A 17,249-nucleotide genomic window follows, 5' to 3' on the forward strand; every position below is an offset into this window, starting at 1 on the left:
ACTAACATCAGCCAGCAGGCAACAAATAAGTAGCCCCCGCTGTCTACAACTTCTTAGCACGTGTCCAGGTGGGCCAATGGGCCTTTACTAGGCCATATTGATTTTGTAAAGTAGTTAGCAAGTCTCTTTGATCGATTTTCTCCTCATTAACATGTTGATCATGGTGATTGCTGACCACAGAAAGCTTCTAGAATTAGAAATTTGTACGTTGTTAAATTATTTTTGGTGTTCTCTCTATGATCCAGAGCATCTCTCTATGATCCAGATCATAGGCTATTATAACACATTGATTTGACCTGTGAGAGTATCGTTTTCGTTTTGGTTCTTCTAGCCAGCATTCTCCGCCAAGTGTCCACATTCTCGCACACACGCGTGCATCTTAGAGAGAACTAGCATGTGAGATCACGTATTTTATCCACATCTCCTGTCAGTTTTAAGTGTGTGCTAAACTGATAAATAAGCATACTCGCATACGCTATGTAGTGTGCGCCTGCGTGCTCTGTAGTGAGGAAAAATGTGGTGCCAAACAAATAAGAGAAACCATGATTAGTAGAGAGTAAACCAAGGTTCAGTTTGAGGCTTATTGTGCATCGTCCCTTTCACTCTGCCAAGAAGAAGTTCTAGTCGCTAGGCGAGCCGCGAGCCAAAGTATCCAACTTCGTGTCGCGTTCCATCTCAAAGGCTCTAGATCGTACGTAAAGAGAAAGTATATATCCTCACGGAGTCACGGTCTCGTGTCGAGCCTTACAAGGGTTACTTGGCCCAGTGAAGGCATAGCATCTCTGATACGGAGTAGATGCCTGGTTGGCCACCGACGGATCGAGACGTTAAGATTTCCATTTTGTTCGTCTTAAGTGGCCCGGGACCCTGAACACCCTCCCCCTGACGGCTGACGGTGCATCAACGTCAGCGACCCTTGTAGTCCTACGTGACACAAGCGTTATTTGGGTCGCCACGGTATCGTCAGGAATGCTATCTGACAGCAGATAAATTAAGGATTCGATCTACAGGCCACCAGCATATATTGGAAACCACGCGTGTATACGTATGTACAGCTCCCCCGACCCCCGATTCTAAAATGTAAATGCAAGATGTTCTTGTTTTAATCGTAAGTCAAATTTTAATAGAAAAATTAAAGTTTAACCAAGTTTATAGAATTTTTTTAACATATCCATAACTCTAAATTTGTTCGATATTCCCTGCTAATATCGTCACTCAACTTGTCAGAAAGTTCATTTCTCGTTCTTCAAAAACAATTCGTACTTTTTTCATCTCTCAACTTTTAAAACCGGACACTTTAAGTCCTTAAAACTATCCGAAGCGGTTTGTCTAGTCACGTGTCCGGTTTGCACTTAATCCCGTGACCGCCGAGACTGTTAAAATTGGCCGTCGTCGTGCTCTGGATCTCGTCCAGGCATTGGTTGTACTTTTCCTCCGTCTACATCATACATATCTTGATTGGAAAAAAAATAAGTGAAAAAACTATGCGAAAACCAAACAGGTGGTTAGGAAAACCACCTTGGATGGACCGAGAGACTAAAAGTGTCCGGTTTTGAAAATTGAGGGACGAAAAAAGTACGAAATTTTTTTGAGAGATGAAAAGCGAACTTTCCGACAAGTTGAGGGACGAAAAAAATACTTTTCTCTATATTTAAAGCCAATGGTTTGCTGGATCTTTCAGAAAAATATTTTTTGTTTTATTAATCTCTCTATATATATATGTATGTAGCATACTTATTTGATATTGCAAACATTAATATATTTTCTATACACTTGATCGAACATTAAAAGTTGATTTTATGATAAAATTAGACTATTTTAAAGATACAGATGCGACAAAACCTCGTGTCAATGTTCCCCGTACATACAAATGTGTCAATTGTTTCCTCTTTATCTGCTATGGTAGCTCGGAATGACCTTGGATCGAACATGTGGTGGACAATTCAAACGCCACTGGGCTGGCTAAGCAATTCATTTCGTACAGGCCTGTGTAGCTACTCCTAACTAGCAAGACCTAGCCGAGATCAAATCACAATTAATTAATTGAGACTCCCTGAGTCCCGCTCTTACGTGTAACAACCTCGTTTGTATTGCACTCCTTTTCAAACTAACGACCTCGATCTCTCTCTATCTCTCATCATCATCTATACAGTTACATTTCAATCAAGTTGTCATTACAGGGCAGTTGTTCGTTAATGAGCTAGATCAGCTAGGTAATACGTAGTACTCCCTCTGATCCTAAATTCTTGATTCAAATTTGCCTAAATATGGATGCATCTATTCTTAAAAAGTGTTTAGATACATGTAATATTTCGATAACAATTTAGGATCGGAGGGAGTACATACTTAACCAGTTCCTGCAAAAGAAAAGAAGAAGAAAACTAGCTATAGCGTTCTGTCCTTGCAAGCAAAAGTAAATAAATGGCAGATTTTAGCATACTTCACATAGACAAAATGAAGGATTAAGAAAGGGTACTCTTGACTTTTCACATTAGTAATGAAAGCTAAACAAAAGTACGGCGGTCAGAATTCCCCCTCCCCCTCTCGCTCTCTCTCTCTCTCTCCAGCCCACCGCCGCTCCCAGCGCACCACAGCCACCGACCTCACAGGGTGCACCCGCCCGTCCTCTGAGTACTCCAATGAAGGGGAGGACGAAGAAATTGACGTCTTTTTTCCTCCATTCATCTAAATTGGAGTAACAACTAATCTGTATCCTTAGATCAAAGAAAACGAAAGGTCCAAATTAATTCTAGGGTATTGTAAAAGAGCTCGCTCAAATAAATACAATAGATTACTATATGTATGCTCATATATCTTGTAGACATACATGGAGGTGAAGGTGTCAATTGGGATGAAGAGGAAGAAGAATGGGGAGAAAACGAAATAAGTGAAAATATGCAGGGGCTTAATGCATAAATGGGATGCAAACTGAAAGTAAGGAAAATTGTCAAATGCGCTTAAACATCGGTTTTGGGTAAACTGAGAAGATTAGTCTGAATTAGAAGTGTGGTTCTGCGAGAAAATTACCGAAAAGTGCGTGGCGGATACTTGATCATTTGAATTTAATTATGTTTGATCGATTGGCTCGTATAAACAGAGCATGAATAACACGCCGCTGACGACTTAAGCTGAACCCTGTCCGATCAGAATATATGCGATCGTGATTGCCCGGCCCTCTCGATCCTGAACTAATTAAAGACACTTTGTTTTTCAAACCCAAATTAACTGATCAACTGTCATTGTGAGGATTAACTTGACAAGTTACATTCAGCATGTCGATTGGGTTGTCGTGGTGGTGTCACGGCAGATGTCATGAGATGGTTTGAGCTGGAGCCGATGGACGATGGTGGATCCGGAGGAGTGATGGTGTAGAGTAACCACGCACAACTCAGAGAAGACATGGTGTTTACCCAGGTTCGGAACCCTCTTGTAGAGGTAAATCTCCTACTCCTGCTTTGTTCGTATTAGCTGAGATAACAGAGAGCTACAATGGTGCTCCTTGAGCTGTGTTCAGAGGAAGAAGAAGAAACCCCTCTCACAGGAGGGGTGAAGCCTCTATTTATAGGCTAGGAAGGTCACAATGACAAGTGGGGCAAGGAGAAATCCTAACTACCCCACGCCCGCCGGGTGTGCCCATGGTCCCCTCCGGATTGTCCGGGAGGGGACAATGCAGTTTTGTGCTTTTCGTACTGTGAGGTGGCGCGCATTGTAGCCATGCTCCGGCTCTCGTCACCGTCCTTCTATGGCGCGTCACTATGCAGTCGTCCGACACGGCGACGTGAGCAACGACTGCTTTTCCGTCATCAAAGGAGCGTAGTTTATTTTAGACCGTGTGATCAGGATAAGACCGTTGGCATATCCCGGCTCCAGCCGAGAGAAGATAGCTTTTACTTGTCTCGTAGACATTTTTACTTGTCCCGTAGACACATGAGACAAGATAACGACGCCGGCATACTTTTGGTATGCCGGTCTGTTAGAAAATATGAGTGCCGGTTTATTCACTTATGTCGGCGCTGCTTTTACTTAGCCGGTCATTATGTGTCGTCATGATCCTATCCGGAGTCATTCCTCCGACATGGTTTCTGTTGCCAACCTTTTTCGAGCATTGAGATGAATCAAAATATATCTGAACCTATCTATGCATGGATGCCACTCCAACAAAATTCAACCACGAAAGTGAAGTACCGTCACGTTTCGAGCGGCCCTTTTCTTTCTTTTTAATTTTTTTTTGAGCTGGATTCGAGCGGCCCTTTTCGTCGCCAATAAATGGCTAGTAGGCGGACGCGGAACGGATCGAGAAAAGAAGATGGATCAAGCCGGGCAGACTCTTCCATGAGCTAAGCCAAGCATGTAACCTTCGTTCTTGCTGATGTTAAAATTGTTAAATCAAGTACTTTATCAGCGAGAAGATTTACAGCCTCTTTTGTATTATAGCTAGCGTGCTGAAAATTAAATAAATGGGTGTGCTTACATACAGGCCATTGTTTAATTTGTCAACTACTCCATCCGATTCTAAATTCTTGTCATTGTTTTAGTACAAATTTCTCCCATAAAAATAAGTGCTTCTTCCAAACTGAATTCACAGGAGCTTTGAGGGGTTTAAAGGAATGACTTGATCCGACAGCGTTGTCAGAGACGGTGAAGAAAAGAGCACGGGGTTTAAAGAGTAAGTTTCACAAAACCACAACTCGAATTTCACGGACTCACACTTAATGTTAATTGTCTCACAAAACCACACTTCTTGAGATAAACTTTCTCAAAGGACCCAAACCGGATAGATTAGGGCTTTTGATGGAATTTTTGACAGGTCAGACCCACATGTCATATGACATGGCCATTCGATCCGACCTACTAACCTATTACTATTTTTAATTTCTTCATTTAACCAACCCGATTCTGTCAAAATAAAGAACGGCTCTGTCGTCTGGCATATGACAGGAGGGTCCCACCTATCGGGAACACGGCCAAACAACCTAATCTATGAGATTTGAGGTATGCGAGAAATCTCATCCCAAGAAGTGTGATTTTGTGAGACGATTATCGTTAAGTGTGGTTCTGTACAACTTTTGTCACGAAAAGTGTGGTTTTGTGAGATTTAAATTCTTGCACGGCGTTGATCTGACTGTTGGCGGAGAAATAAAAAAGCGTTCTCTACATACATCTCTACGATATTCGGTTACCCCGGCGGTCTTCCACAACCCTTACTTCCGAATAGAAATGTTTACAGTTTCAACCTTCACGGTGGATCGATGTCTGAACACATGTCCTAGCTGTAGCTTTCATATGGCTAGCTAGATGATGGAGCTACTTTTCTTTGTACAAAAAACGTGAGATCCAGCGATGGACATGCGGAGCTTGCTTCAATGTGTCAACTTTAGTTATTTTCGATCGATACGTGTGCAAAGAAGAATGTATGTTGCCAATGCATGTGATCGATCGTACGTCATGCGCGCATGTACTCTCCGATACATACATCGATCGATCACTTTAACAGGCTGTTTGCATGCATGCCGCTGGCTTTCAAAGTTCGATCCGTAACGTACGTGCCCATGCATGTGACAGCGGCCTTGCTTTGTCTTGTCACGATTGGAAGCTTAAGCCGTCGCCTGATTGTTGCTACCTCGGATCCAAAATAAGTATGGCAGTTTTGAATTAGATTTGGTTCAAAACCGAAATACTTATTTTGGATCAGAGGGAGTATGTTTAAACAACAATATGCCTTTATTAATTCATAAAAGAAAGCAGTACACTAGATAAATACAAATGGATACGAACATGAGCAACAAAGGTTCTAGACAAAATTAAAACCTTTATCATGGTTCTTCGAAATCATCGGCTCTACGTCCATCATTCGCATCTTTACATTCATGCGATGACGAAATTGCAGAATATCATCTTTAAATAAGTTGGATTAACCTCGTAGATTTTAAAATCTCACATGAGCACACATCAAAAGGTGAGAAGACACAAAAAGATGAGCCGTGATAACCACTGACAACATGAAGTAGGGCACGAGGCCTACACCAATCTTCTAGATGGACATTTCCACCATCAACAACATAAAAACCTAACAAGAAAAATAACAAAACTAGATGCCAAACATTGATTTGTGGTGTCACCTGTCGCCCAACGCCAGATCGATTGTCAAAGACGAGGGTAAACTCTGGAGATCAAAACTTTCTTCAAAGACAATAGCTAGGGTTTAGTCTTCTCTTCCTGTGTACAACTTACTCTCTCAGGCACTACTACAAAAACGTTTATCAGTAACGGTCAAAAATGGCTATCAGTATCGGGCAGACCGCCCGCCACTAACTTCTTGCTAGTGATGTGGGGTACATCAGTGGCGGGCGGTTGCCCTGTTGGTGATGATATGCACATCAGTGGCGGGCACTGTAGAGACCGACACTGATATCATTTTTGACATTTCAAAAAAAAGCGGGCCACAGCCCACATGCGATAAATCAACAAATCACAAATCCACAATTTAATCAAACCAATTGATGAATTAATCCACGTCGCATACAACAAATCACAAAAAAAAATCACGCCAGGGCTGCAGTGGCCGGCTCCCGCGGCGACAGCAGGAAGAGGGAGGGAGCCCGGGTCCGCCAGATCTGGCGGCGGCGAAGTCGGTCCAGACCTGTGAGAGAAAGAGAGTCTGATAGAGAGAGAGAGAGAGAGAACGAGAGATGGAGATGGAGATAGACGGCTACCTCAGCAGCGGAGTGCTGTGCGGCGTGGGAGGCCAGATCCGGCCGCTACTGAGCCGAGGGAGGACGGATCCGGTGGCTGCGGGGGGCGGATCCGAAGGCGGCAGGGGCCGGGGCGGCCGGATCCGAAGGAGGCAGAGCCAGGGCGGGCTTCCAGGGCAGCGGCGGCGGCTGGTGCACCATGGCGGCGTCGGGGACGAGGGAGGCCGCGGGGCCGAGATGGAGGGTGAGCGCAAGAGGGACGGGAGAGAGAATCGAGGAGGGAGGAGGAGGGAGGGAGAGAGATGTGTTCGGGAGAGAGATGAGGAGGACACAGCGGCAGGGGTTGTGAGATAGAGGAGATGTGGTGGGGATTAGGGTTAGGGGTAGTTTTTATAGGCCAAAAATTGGGTTGGGCCTCAATCGGGTTGGCCGGGCCTAGAAATAGCATCAGTGGTGAGTTTAAATGTTAAACCCGTCACTGATGAGGCTAGACATGATTTTTTTTTGTGTTTTTTATATTCCGTATAATACAAAGTATTTTCCATAACTAAATTGATCAATAAATTATCAATACGGTCTACATTCTCTGAAAAATTGATAGGTTTTATTTTGAACCGTATTAATTATAGTTGTTTCACAACATATCTCATTTTTTGCATTTGGAAAATGGGAAATCATTTGACATAACCAAACATTTGTAAATCTCTTTGGCAATGTTGTTTGTCATCGCAGGATGCATCTATGTGCAAAAACTGGATACATTATCTTGAACCATGACATATAAATGGGCATGACTTTGGACATTTGGTTTTAAACACATAAACATTCATACCTGATAGTCCATGTTGTGAAGAATTATTTGAACAGTGATAAAAAATTCAAGTTTATCAATTTTCCCAGCAACTAGTATAGATAAGAGGATTCCATGCCAAAGAATTGTCTTTTTTTTTTTACATTTGCTTCATATTTTTTGACTTTTCTGAAGATGGGGTGAAGTTTGGTTATAACAAAATGGAAAATCATTTTTTATAACCAAAACTTTGAAAACCTCTTGTACATATAGTTTGTCATGACCAGATGCACACTTGTGCAAAAATTGGATATTATCATCAACTATGGCATGGAAATGAACTAACCTTTGGTGATTTGGCTTAAAAACTAAAGTTCAACTATGGAAAATTGACAAGATTGTACTACATAGGTCAATTTTCGAATGTTACCATATGACATTATTGCTACAACGTGTTAAGAAAGAAAAAAAAAGAATTTAGCAAAAGAATCACATTTTTCTGGTTTTTTATGAATTAGTTATGATGTTTTCAATCTTCGAAGGTCTTTAGGGGAATGCCGGCCACTGATGTGTGTTTTGGTGAATTTTGCAAGTTTATGCATTGGACCGTCCTGCGCCCGTCACTGATGAAGGGTCATCAGTGACAGGCCTTTCTCGCCCGCCACTGACGAGGGTTCATCAGTGACGGACGTACCGTGCCCGAAACTGATGAGGGGTCATCAGTAGCGGTCAGGAAAGGCCCGTCATTGATGACTTATCACTTATGTTGTGTTTTGTAGGAGTGAGGTTACGATCGGATTTTTTTTAACTTTTATGCATAACTAAAAGAAATTGGAAAACAGACATCTTAAACTATCGTTTGTATTATACACATCTTAGGGCCTCTTTGGTTCATAGGATTGGAAAAATACGGGAATAGGAAAAATAAAGTATTGCTATGTGATGTCCATTTGAACCCTATAAGATTTTGTTTGTCCCAAAGTTTGTTTGATTGCACCAAAGGTATTCTACCAAGAGGTTGGAGTGGATGGAAATTTCCTATGAAATGTAGTACAAATGAATCCTTTGAAATAATTCCTATAGTATTCAATCCTACAAATGAAACGACCAAACGTAGAAAATTTTCCTAAGAATTTCAATCTTTCAAAATTCCTATGAAAAATCCTTAATCAAAGGAGGCCTTAATCTCTCCAAGGATGCATGACACACAATATTACACTCTCAGATATAACATGTCCATATACATATATACCTCTGAATATTTAATTAAATACACCGAACATATATATATCTGTACGTGTATGTCGATGATATATTTGTGATCTCATATCGTACGTATAAGATAATTAAGTACTCTCTCTGATACTAAATTCTTGACTCAAATTTGCCCAAATATGAATGTATCTATTCTTAAAAAGCGTCTAGATACATTTATGTAATATTTTGACAAGAATTTAGAATCGGAGAGAGTATATATCATGTATGTGTAGTATCCTAGCTTGCAGATAGAGAGCAATATGCCACACGTACCTATTGGAGCTATCTAGCTACGCTGTACTCTCTTGAGCGTATAATGTGCGCGCCCGCCCATATATGGCCCATGCATGCATATCGTTCCGTATGTATTTAGATCTGCTGCACGTTTCATGCACGGTGCGTTATGCGTATATGCAATGAAGAACATTTAATTCATCAATGAGCCTAGATCAGTAATAATATGGAGAAGTATATATGTACGTACACGCTGAAATCGACTGCGTGGTGTACTGAAGCCACAGCACAGTGGGTCCTATCTAGCCTATATAAATTTTACGAACGTTATTGGGTGATATCTTGGGAAGTCCTCGCGTTGCATTTCTTTTTTCTCTTTTTTGGTTGCAACTTTTCGTAAAATGGATGTAGCTTCATCATACGGAGTCCGATCGGGATATTCTTGTACTTAAAACGACCGGAACGTGATTTTGATCCAAAAACACATAAGTCCGGACCCACTGGGGTTTATGCCGATATTCCAGATGCCTGTCTCTTTTTTTGCGTCCTAAGGTAGCAGAACGAGCGACGGTTTTTTTTTTCCGCGTGGCCACGGCGTGCGAGCCCTCTCTGGGCGGTGTCGGCGGCGCTCAAAGGGCTCGGTGCCTTCGAGGGAGCGCGCAACATGTCTGATGCGATCATACCAGCACTAAAGCATCGGATCCCATCAGAACTCCGAAGTCAAGCGTGATTGGGCGAGAGTAGTATTAGGATGGGTGACTTCCTGGGAAGTTCTCGTGTTGCATTGCTCTTTTATCTTTTTTGGTTGCCATTTTTCATAAAATGGACGTAGCTTTGTCATACGGAGTCCGATCGAGACGTTCTTGTACTTAAAACAACCGGAATGGGATTTTGATCCCAAAAACACATAAGTCCAGACCCACTCCGATCCATATTAGTTGTCAAAATATTACATGTATCTAGACGTTTTTTAGATATATATACATCTATATTTGGGCAAATTTAAGACAATTAATATGGATCGGATGGAGTAGTAGATAATATGCAAGTACAGAAGTAAACTTGTGTAGTTGTGTGTTTACATATGTGCACAAATGCGTGCTGGAGATCAAGTTAGTGAATAGATCATGTATCAGTTTTTTTTAAGTTAGATGATATACCAGATTATGAACTCGAGAGTATGTAAGAACTAAACTGTTTGCAATGTACCTCTTACTTTGCACTATACATACTCATAAATATAAATTCACTCATTGAGGTTCTGTTTACTTGAATAAAAGAAACATTTGCTAAATAAAGAGCTTGACATAAATTTTGACAAGCTTCTGATTACCATCTCCAATAGAGTCTATGATAAGTTGTGTGTCAAATTTCCTATACAACTTGTTCGATTTGTAGGATTTGAAACCATAGGAATTTATCATATATATATGGACTATGCCTGCCATTCCAAAGAATTTTTTCCACTACGCGAGAATACCCCTTCCGGGAATAATCACCGCCACTGGAAGCCGTTTGGGGCATCCCCGCGCATCACCAGTGGCGGGTACTAGTGTCTTGTATGCACCTTATGTAAGGTGCCACAGGCATCACCAGGATTTGAACCACCGGTGGCGCAGAGTTAGTGGCAGGTCCGACCCAGCCACTAACCCCGTTTTTGAACCGCCACTAGTGACCTTTTTCGTAGCAGTGTTTCAAGAGGTCAAATCTCATAGAAAATTGCCCTTGTTATATGACAACTATGGCTAGCTAGCACATAATCCTTCAACAAGTTCATTCATTTTTCATGCGGTGCAATCAATTAACCAGGTTCCATTATACATTCATGAGTTTTGTATTCACGGGATTTAACATGCCATGATATTTAATTTCTATGTTTTTCCTACTCCCATGTTTTTGAAACCATGTGAATCAAAGTGACCCTTATTGTTTAATACCTTTTTCCGATTCTTGGATTCGAATTGTCGATAATTAATGGCTCTGTAATAATTCTAGATCTTTAAAAAGTTTGACATTTTTTCAAAATAATTGATTGATTTTTCTCAAGATATCTGTTTCTTGTGCTGTTTCCTTTGGGTTGTCATACGTGCAAAGTCATTACTATATCATCAGTCATACCACTTTGACTTTGATTAAGCAATTTTTTTTTCCAAATACTGAAAGCTAACGGTAAAATTTCTTTGGCATGGCGAGCGAAACAAAGGAAAAGAGGGTCATCATCAAAGAGTCTGGTGCTGAGTTGTGTGGGCCCGGCGCCATTCCCATTGGCATTGAGGTGTCAATTAGTATACATAGTTTTGGTGCCGAACGGTATGAGCTCAACGCCCTTCGCCCTTTGACTTTGAGGTCGGTGCCAAGGGGAATGACGTTGAACTCATGGAGCTTGGCGTCAAACTCGTTGGTGCTGACCCCTTTCCCTTGTTTTGCGCTCACAAATATGTTTATTTTTTCAACACCGTGATGCATGACGTTAACCTGTACAAACCTGAACACCTGAGTAAAAGAGTCAGTTTTGGAAGTTTCATACTAAGGTCATTCTTGACTCAACTTTGAAAAGAAGGTTAGTTATTTCATCCATTTTCACATTTGTCACAACCCGGTTGCAAAAGAGAGAAGCAGAAATTTTGACGAATTTATGGTGTAAAACAGTTCCCGTTTCTTTCATTTGTTTTTTATTTTCAAAGATGGATAGCCCCCGACGTCTGCAACAATTGACGCACACGGTCAGCTTTCATTCAATTGTAATCCCCAATAAACAAAAATGTGTTGTTTATGGGTATCAACGAACCTTTAACACTTTGACAAATTATATACGTAGTACTCTTGAATATTTGGAAATCATCTGGATAGATTGTCTCGAAAAGTAGTCAGTCGAGCTATGTTTTAGAGAGCGTATTTCTTTTGGAAACCTGAGCTTTTAAGCCGGAGGGAGTACTAACTCTACTTCTTTTACTTTCAACTTTCTGCTCAACGAAAGTGGAAAAGTGTCGGGGAGGTGAAGATGGCCTCAGAAAATAAATGCACGCGGCCCAGTTCACTCCAATCAAGCTGACTTTAGCTAGCCCCATCCAATTCAATGCACCTTGCTGTCCTCATTTGAGAACTCATTACACACTGCCAAAGAAAAGGCCACGTGTATATGCCTGGTCCAAATATTGTAAAACAAAATTGGGGCATCAGTCGTACGTACTATACCGAGATTGAAAATCTACTCTTGAAAATGAACATTGCTGGGTGTCAAAAATTAATTACTCCACGAATGAACACATGAGAAATTCAAATTAGAGAATGAACACATTGCATGCATCTCTATAAACCATGAAAAAAATATATAAGCTACTCTGTTGCATCCGAAATGATTTTATCTCCAACGGTTGCATCCAAAATACACGAAATTACACAACATGTGGTAAACAGCATTTGGGTGGTCAACATCGTTTCAATTAAGAAAGTAAGCTTGGTTGTTACGAGTTAACTTGCTAATTAATTAGCACTGCAGTATTAATGCAGATCTTAATAATGTATATTCCGCACCTAGCCGCTTTAAATAAAATTTTAAGTGCAGAAAACGTAAGATGAATTGGTCAAATTCAGATAACACCAAGTTCATGAGCACTTTAGCTAGGCCATATATCTTTCTAGAAAATTACCTATCTGTAATATTAGCTAGTTAATCAATCCAATATAGCTTTAAAGTTCATTTATGCTCGCATGCATATTACAATTTATCGATTCTCTGATGTTCTAACCAATGTGCAAACACTCAGGAAAAAGATATTCACAATTAACAACGATTAGTACGTATTTAAAGTTCATTTATTTAAGTGCACATACATATTTACCTTCGTTCCAAAGTACATGAGGTCCTATAATCAGTTTAGTTAAATTTATCTCTTTGAGTACTGATATGTAAAAAAAAGATCAGTCAAATAAAATAAAATAATATCATCATGTTTGTCCTGACAAATATTTTACAATCCTGTAATTCCTTGTGAAAATTAACATATGCTCAAAATCGTATCTCAAAAACTATGTCCTCAATATTTTTTTGGGATGATAAACCAGATACGCCTGACACAATTCATTGCATATCTTGAAGCTAGTTCAAATCCTAGCAAGATACACTCTACATTTAATTCCCCACTCAAAAAAGATAAGCACAAGTAATTATCATCATTTAATTAAAATCCATCCCCAATTAATCACATACATTTCCGAGTGTAGTCATTTAAGAGGAAACACAAATGGCAGATATCCTGAAGCAGCAAGTACCAAACCCATCACCGGCCGGATAATAATAATATCGGTGCTGTGCTTGTGTTTCTGCGTGTGTGTGTGTGGCTACCCTCCCCTCCCTTCTCATTTTCGTGTGCATGTGTACATGTTGCTGTAACATGTGTCATGTCGATCGCAGCGCGTGGTATTAGTTCGGCATTCTACTCAGGGTCAAACCTCAGTAGTAGACAGTGTGGTGCGTGGTAGCTAGCTAGCGTTTCTTCTTCTGATTCTTCTTCTCCGAGACAAAGCCATGGCTTATATATACCACTAGCCCCCACCCCCCTTCCCTTTTACCTCATATCTGCTTAACTGCAGCCAGCCTACCTCTGCCGCCAAGCCTGGCCAGCCAAGAAGATACTTTTTCATCTCGCCAACAACCCCACCGCCGGCCACCGTACCGGGCACGCGAGAAAGCGCCCATGGGGAGACCGCCGTGCTGCGACAAGGTTGGCGTGAAGAAGGGGCCATGGACGCCCGAGGAGGACCTCATGCTCGTCTCCTACATCCAGGAGCACGGCCCCGGGAACTGGCGCGCCGTCCCGACCAACACCGGTACGTAATTCATCCGTATATGCTTGATCTTCCTCTGTGTTCTTGCGTTTTTCACGGTGGAATTGGGGTTCCCAGGCAGCCGTATCCAGTTAATTAACAAAGCGTTTTACTTTTGGCCGTCTGTGCAGGGCTGATGCGGTGCAGTAAGAGCTGCCGGCTGCGGTGGACCAACTACCTCCGGCCCGGGATCAAGCGCGGCAACTTCACCGACCAGGAGGAGAAGCTCATCGTCCACCTCCAGGCCCTCCTCGGCAACCGGTATACCATCAGTCATCTTCAGTTTCCATAATTTTCTTCTTTGTTTCGTCGTTTCTTTCATGGAGGAAGACACAATTGCTGATACATACTGTACTAATTAAGCTTTGTTTCGTTGTGGGTATAGATGGGCGGCGATAGCGTCCTACTTGCCGGAGCGGACGGACAACGACATCAAGAACTACTGGAACACCCACCTCAAGAAGAAGCTCAAGAAGATGCAGCAGGCCGCCGCCGGCGACGGCGGCGCCGCCACCTCCTCGGCCGGCGACACCGCCGGAGCCGCCGCGGCCCCCGCCGTCCCCAAGGGCCAGTGGGAGCGCCGCCTGCAGACTGACATCCACACGGCGCGCCAGGCCCTTCGCGACGCGCTCTCCGTCGAGCCCTCCCCTGCGCCCGCGCCCGCCAAGGAGGAGCTGGGGACGATGCCGATGCCGATGTCGATGCCAATGCCGATGCCGACGCCGGCGCCTACAACGACGACATACGCGTCGAGCGCGGAGAACATCGCGCGGCTTCTGGAAGGCTGGATGCGCCCGGCCGCGTCCAAGGGGCCGGAGGCTTCGGGGTCAGCGTCGTCAACGACGCATCCGCCTCAGCTGCAGTGCTCCTCCTGGGAGGGCGCGACGTCGGTGAGCCAGAGCGCAGGCGCGGCGCACACGCCCGAGGGCTCGACGGAGACGAGCCACAAGACCGGCGGCGGAGGCGGCGCGGCGCCGGCGTTCTCCATGCTGGAGAGCTGGCTGCTCGACGACGGCATGGGCCACGGCGACGGCGAGGCGGGGCTCATGGACGACGTGGTGCCGCTGGGGGACCCCAGCGAGTTCTTCTAAGTTAATCGACTAGAGCATGCAGCAACAACAAGAAGAAGTTATTCTGAGAAAGGTCTCGCCGATCAAGTAGCTGAGCGAGGAACAACTGAAGAAGAAGGTGCTCCGATTTAGGTCCAACAGGGTGTAGAACTGTCGATCGATCCAGTTTGGTGGTTAATCTTCCTTTTTAATTAGATTTTTGTTGCTGTCTTTGCTGTGTTAACTAGGGTTTGGAACTGATCATGCCGTAAATGGATCGTGCAGGAGGGCGAGAATTAAAGAAAGAAATGTACATCTTACTTATAAAACAAAGATTTATTTATATAGATCGATGCTTAATTAGAGTACTCTCCTGCTGTTATTTCCGGTATATGTTTTTTTTTCTTTTATTTGTTTCAAGTTGATTTTTCATTGATCATGGATATATATGCTTAATGCATGGTTCACCAAATTACTTTGCTGTGTCTTGAATCTTGCACGGGACAGATTTCTAAATTTTGAATGAACGAAAATTTAAGCTCCAAGGTAAATTGTGATCTCATTTGTGAAAAACGCATTTGTAATTTGTATGCAATACTGAACATGTCAAGAGTTGATGGAAATTAAGCTTGAAGGGTCCCAGTTTTTAACATGTGAAAGTGGAGTGCGATATGGGTCACATTAAAATTGTACCAATAATCTTGTAATGCTTAAATCTTTTTCATTTGTGTTCGATTGAACAAAGAGCTGTCATGCATTTATTTGGCACAATTTAATGCATGAAAGTCACATGTTGTACCCAATCCCTTCGGAACTTCAATTAACATATTGGGATTATATTGTTTTTTACACAATGGGAAATTTGTTATTCTAGGGACAGTTTGGAAGAGGAGTATTTCTTTCTAAAGTTTCATTACATGCTTTAAAGACTTACTAAACCTTTACAAGGAAACAATGTTCTTTCAATAGACCTTACAGTGTAAGGAAAATACTCCTCCTTTCTGAATTTATCTTTATTATTTTACGTATTCATTTATTATTGTCTTCATGTGTTCTGAGCCGCCTTCATCGGAGCGGCTCGGTCAAGTCAATGTACCGGGTTTTGGTTCATTCTGACGTAAGGTGTTATGGAAGTTGAAGGTGCCATGGAAAAATTACAAAATTTCTTTGGTTTTTACGGCGGGGTCACTTTGACCAAAGACAACATCTTAAAGAAGAATTGGAATGGCAGCTCTAAATGCTGCTCAACCGCTTGTAATCTTACCCCCCCCCCCCCCTCCTCCGCCACCGATTAATGTTTATCACCTGTTTGAGTCTAAGTAGGAGTTAATAAAATATCTAATGGGCTTCTTATATGGTTGGGGTTGCAACGATTATTTTGGAAATTTTCTATGCAGGAATAATATCATTTTAAACAAAATAAATGTAACTTCTCCAATGCAGTTTATACATATTCTCTTATAGTTTTGCTCTGTACTTGGTCTCCTCTACTTATTTGGTACAATTTAATGCTTGAAAGTCTTATGTTGTACCCAATCCTTCCGGGACTTTAATTAACATATTGGGATTATATTGTTTTTTACATAATGGGAAATTTGTTCTTCTAGGGATCGTTTGGAAGAGGAGTATTTCTTTCTAAAGTTTCATTACATGCTTTAAAGGCTTACTAAACGTTTACAAGAAAACGATGTTCTTTCAAATAGACCTTACAGTGTTAGGAAAATATTCCTCCTTTCTGAATTTATCTTTATTTTTTACGTATTCATTTATTATTGCCTTCGTGTGTTCCGAACCTTCACTAGAGCGGCTCGGTCAAGTGAATGTACCGGGTTCTAGTTCATTCTGACGTAAGGTGTTATGGAAGTTGAAGGTGCCACCGAAAATTACAAAATTTCTTTGGTTCTTACGGCAGGGTCACTTTGACCAAAGACAACATCTTAAAGCAGAATTGGAATGGCAGCTCTAAATGGTGCTTTCGTCACGAGGATGAGACAGTTGTACAATATTTTATTTCGGTGCCATGTCTCTCGAACTGTGTGCTCAACTGCTTCTAATCTTATCCCCCCCCCCCCCCCCCCCCGTCCCTCCGGCACCGATGAATGTTTATCACCTGTTTGGGTCTAAGTGAGGAGTTAATAAAATAACTAATTTGCTTCTTATATGGTTGGGGTTGCAATGTTATTTTGGGCAATTTTCTATGCAGGAATAATATCATTTTTAACAAAATAAATGTAACTTCTCCAATGCATGTTATACATATTCTTGTATAGTTTTGCTCTGTACTTGGTCTCCTCTACTTATTTGGTACAATCTAATGCTTGAAAGTCACATGTTGTACCCAATCCTTCCGGGACTTTAATTAACATATTGGGATTATATTGTTTTTTACATAATGGGAAC

The 17,249-nt window shown here is 42.0% G+C and overlaps 1 protein-coding gene and 1 non-coding gene across 2 annotated transcripts; both read left to right on the forward strand.

Moving 5' to 3' along the window:
- The first annotated feature begins 9,642 nt into the window (after positions 1–9,642).
- On the forward strand, positions 9,643–9,761 carry LOC112269105. Its single transcript, XR_002960692.1, has one exon. It is a non-coding gene; the product is annotated as a 5S ribosomal RNA (ribosomal RNA).
- Positions 9,762–13,364: 3,603 nt separating this feature from the next.
- Positions 13,365–15,214, forward strand: LOC100825541 (myb-related protein 306). Its single transcript, XM_003576478.4, has 3 exons — positions 13,365–13,803; positions 13,932–14,061; positions 14,186–15,214. Exons 1-3 carry the CDS (start codon positions 13,671–13,673, stop codon positions 14,889–14,891), a joined length of 969 nt encoding a protein of 322 aa, XP_003576526.1. The 5' UTR covers positions 13,365–13,670; the 3' UTR covers positions 14,892–15,214.
- The last annotated feature ends 2,035 nt before the right edge of the window (positions 15,215–17,249 follow it).

The sequence above is a fragment of the Brachypodium distachyon genome, chromosome 4, assembly GCF_000005505.3.
Source record: "Brachypodium distachyon strain Bd21 chromosome 4, Brachypodium_distachyon_v3.0, whole genome shotgun sequence".
In the NCBI taxonomy this organism is placed as follows: Eukaryota; Viridiplantae; Streptophyta; class Magnoliopsida; order Poales; family Poaceae; genus Brachypodium; species Brachypodium distachyon.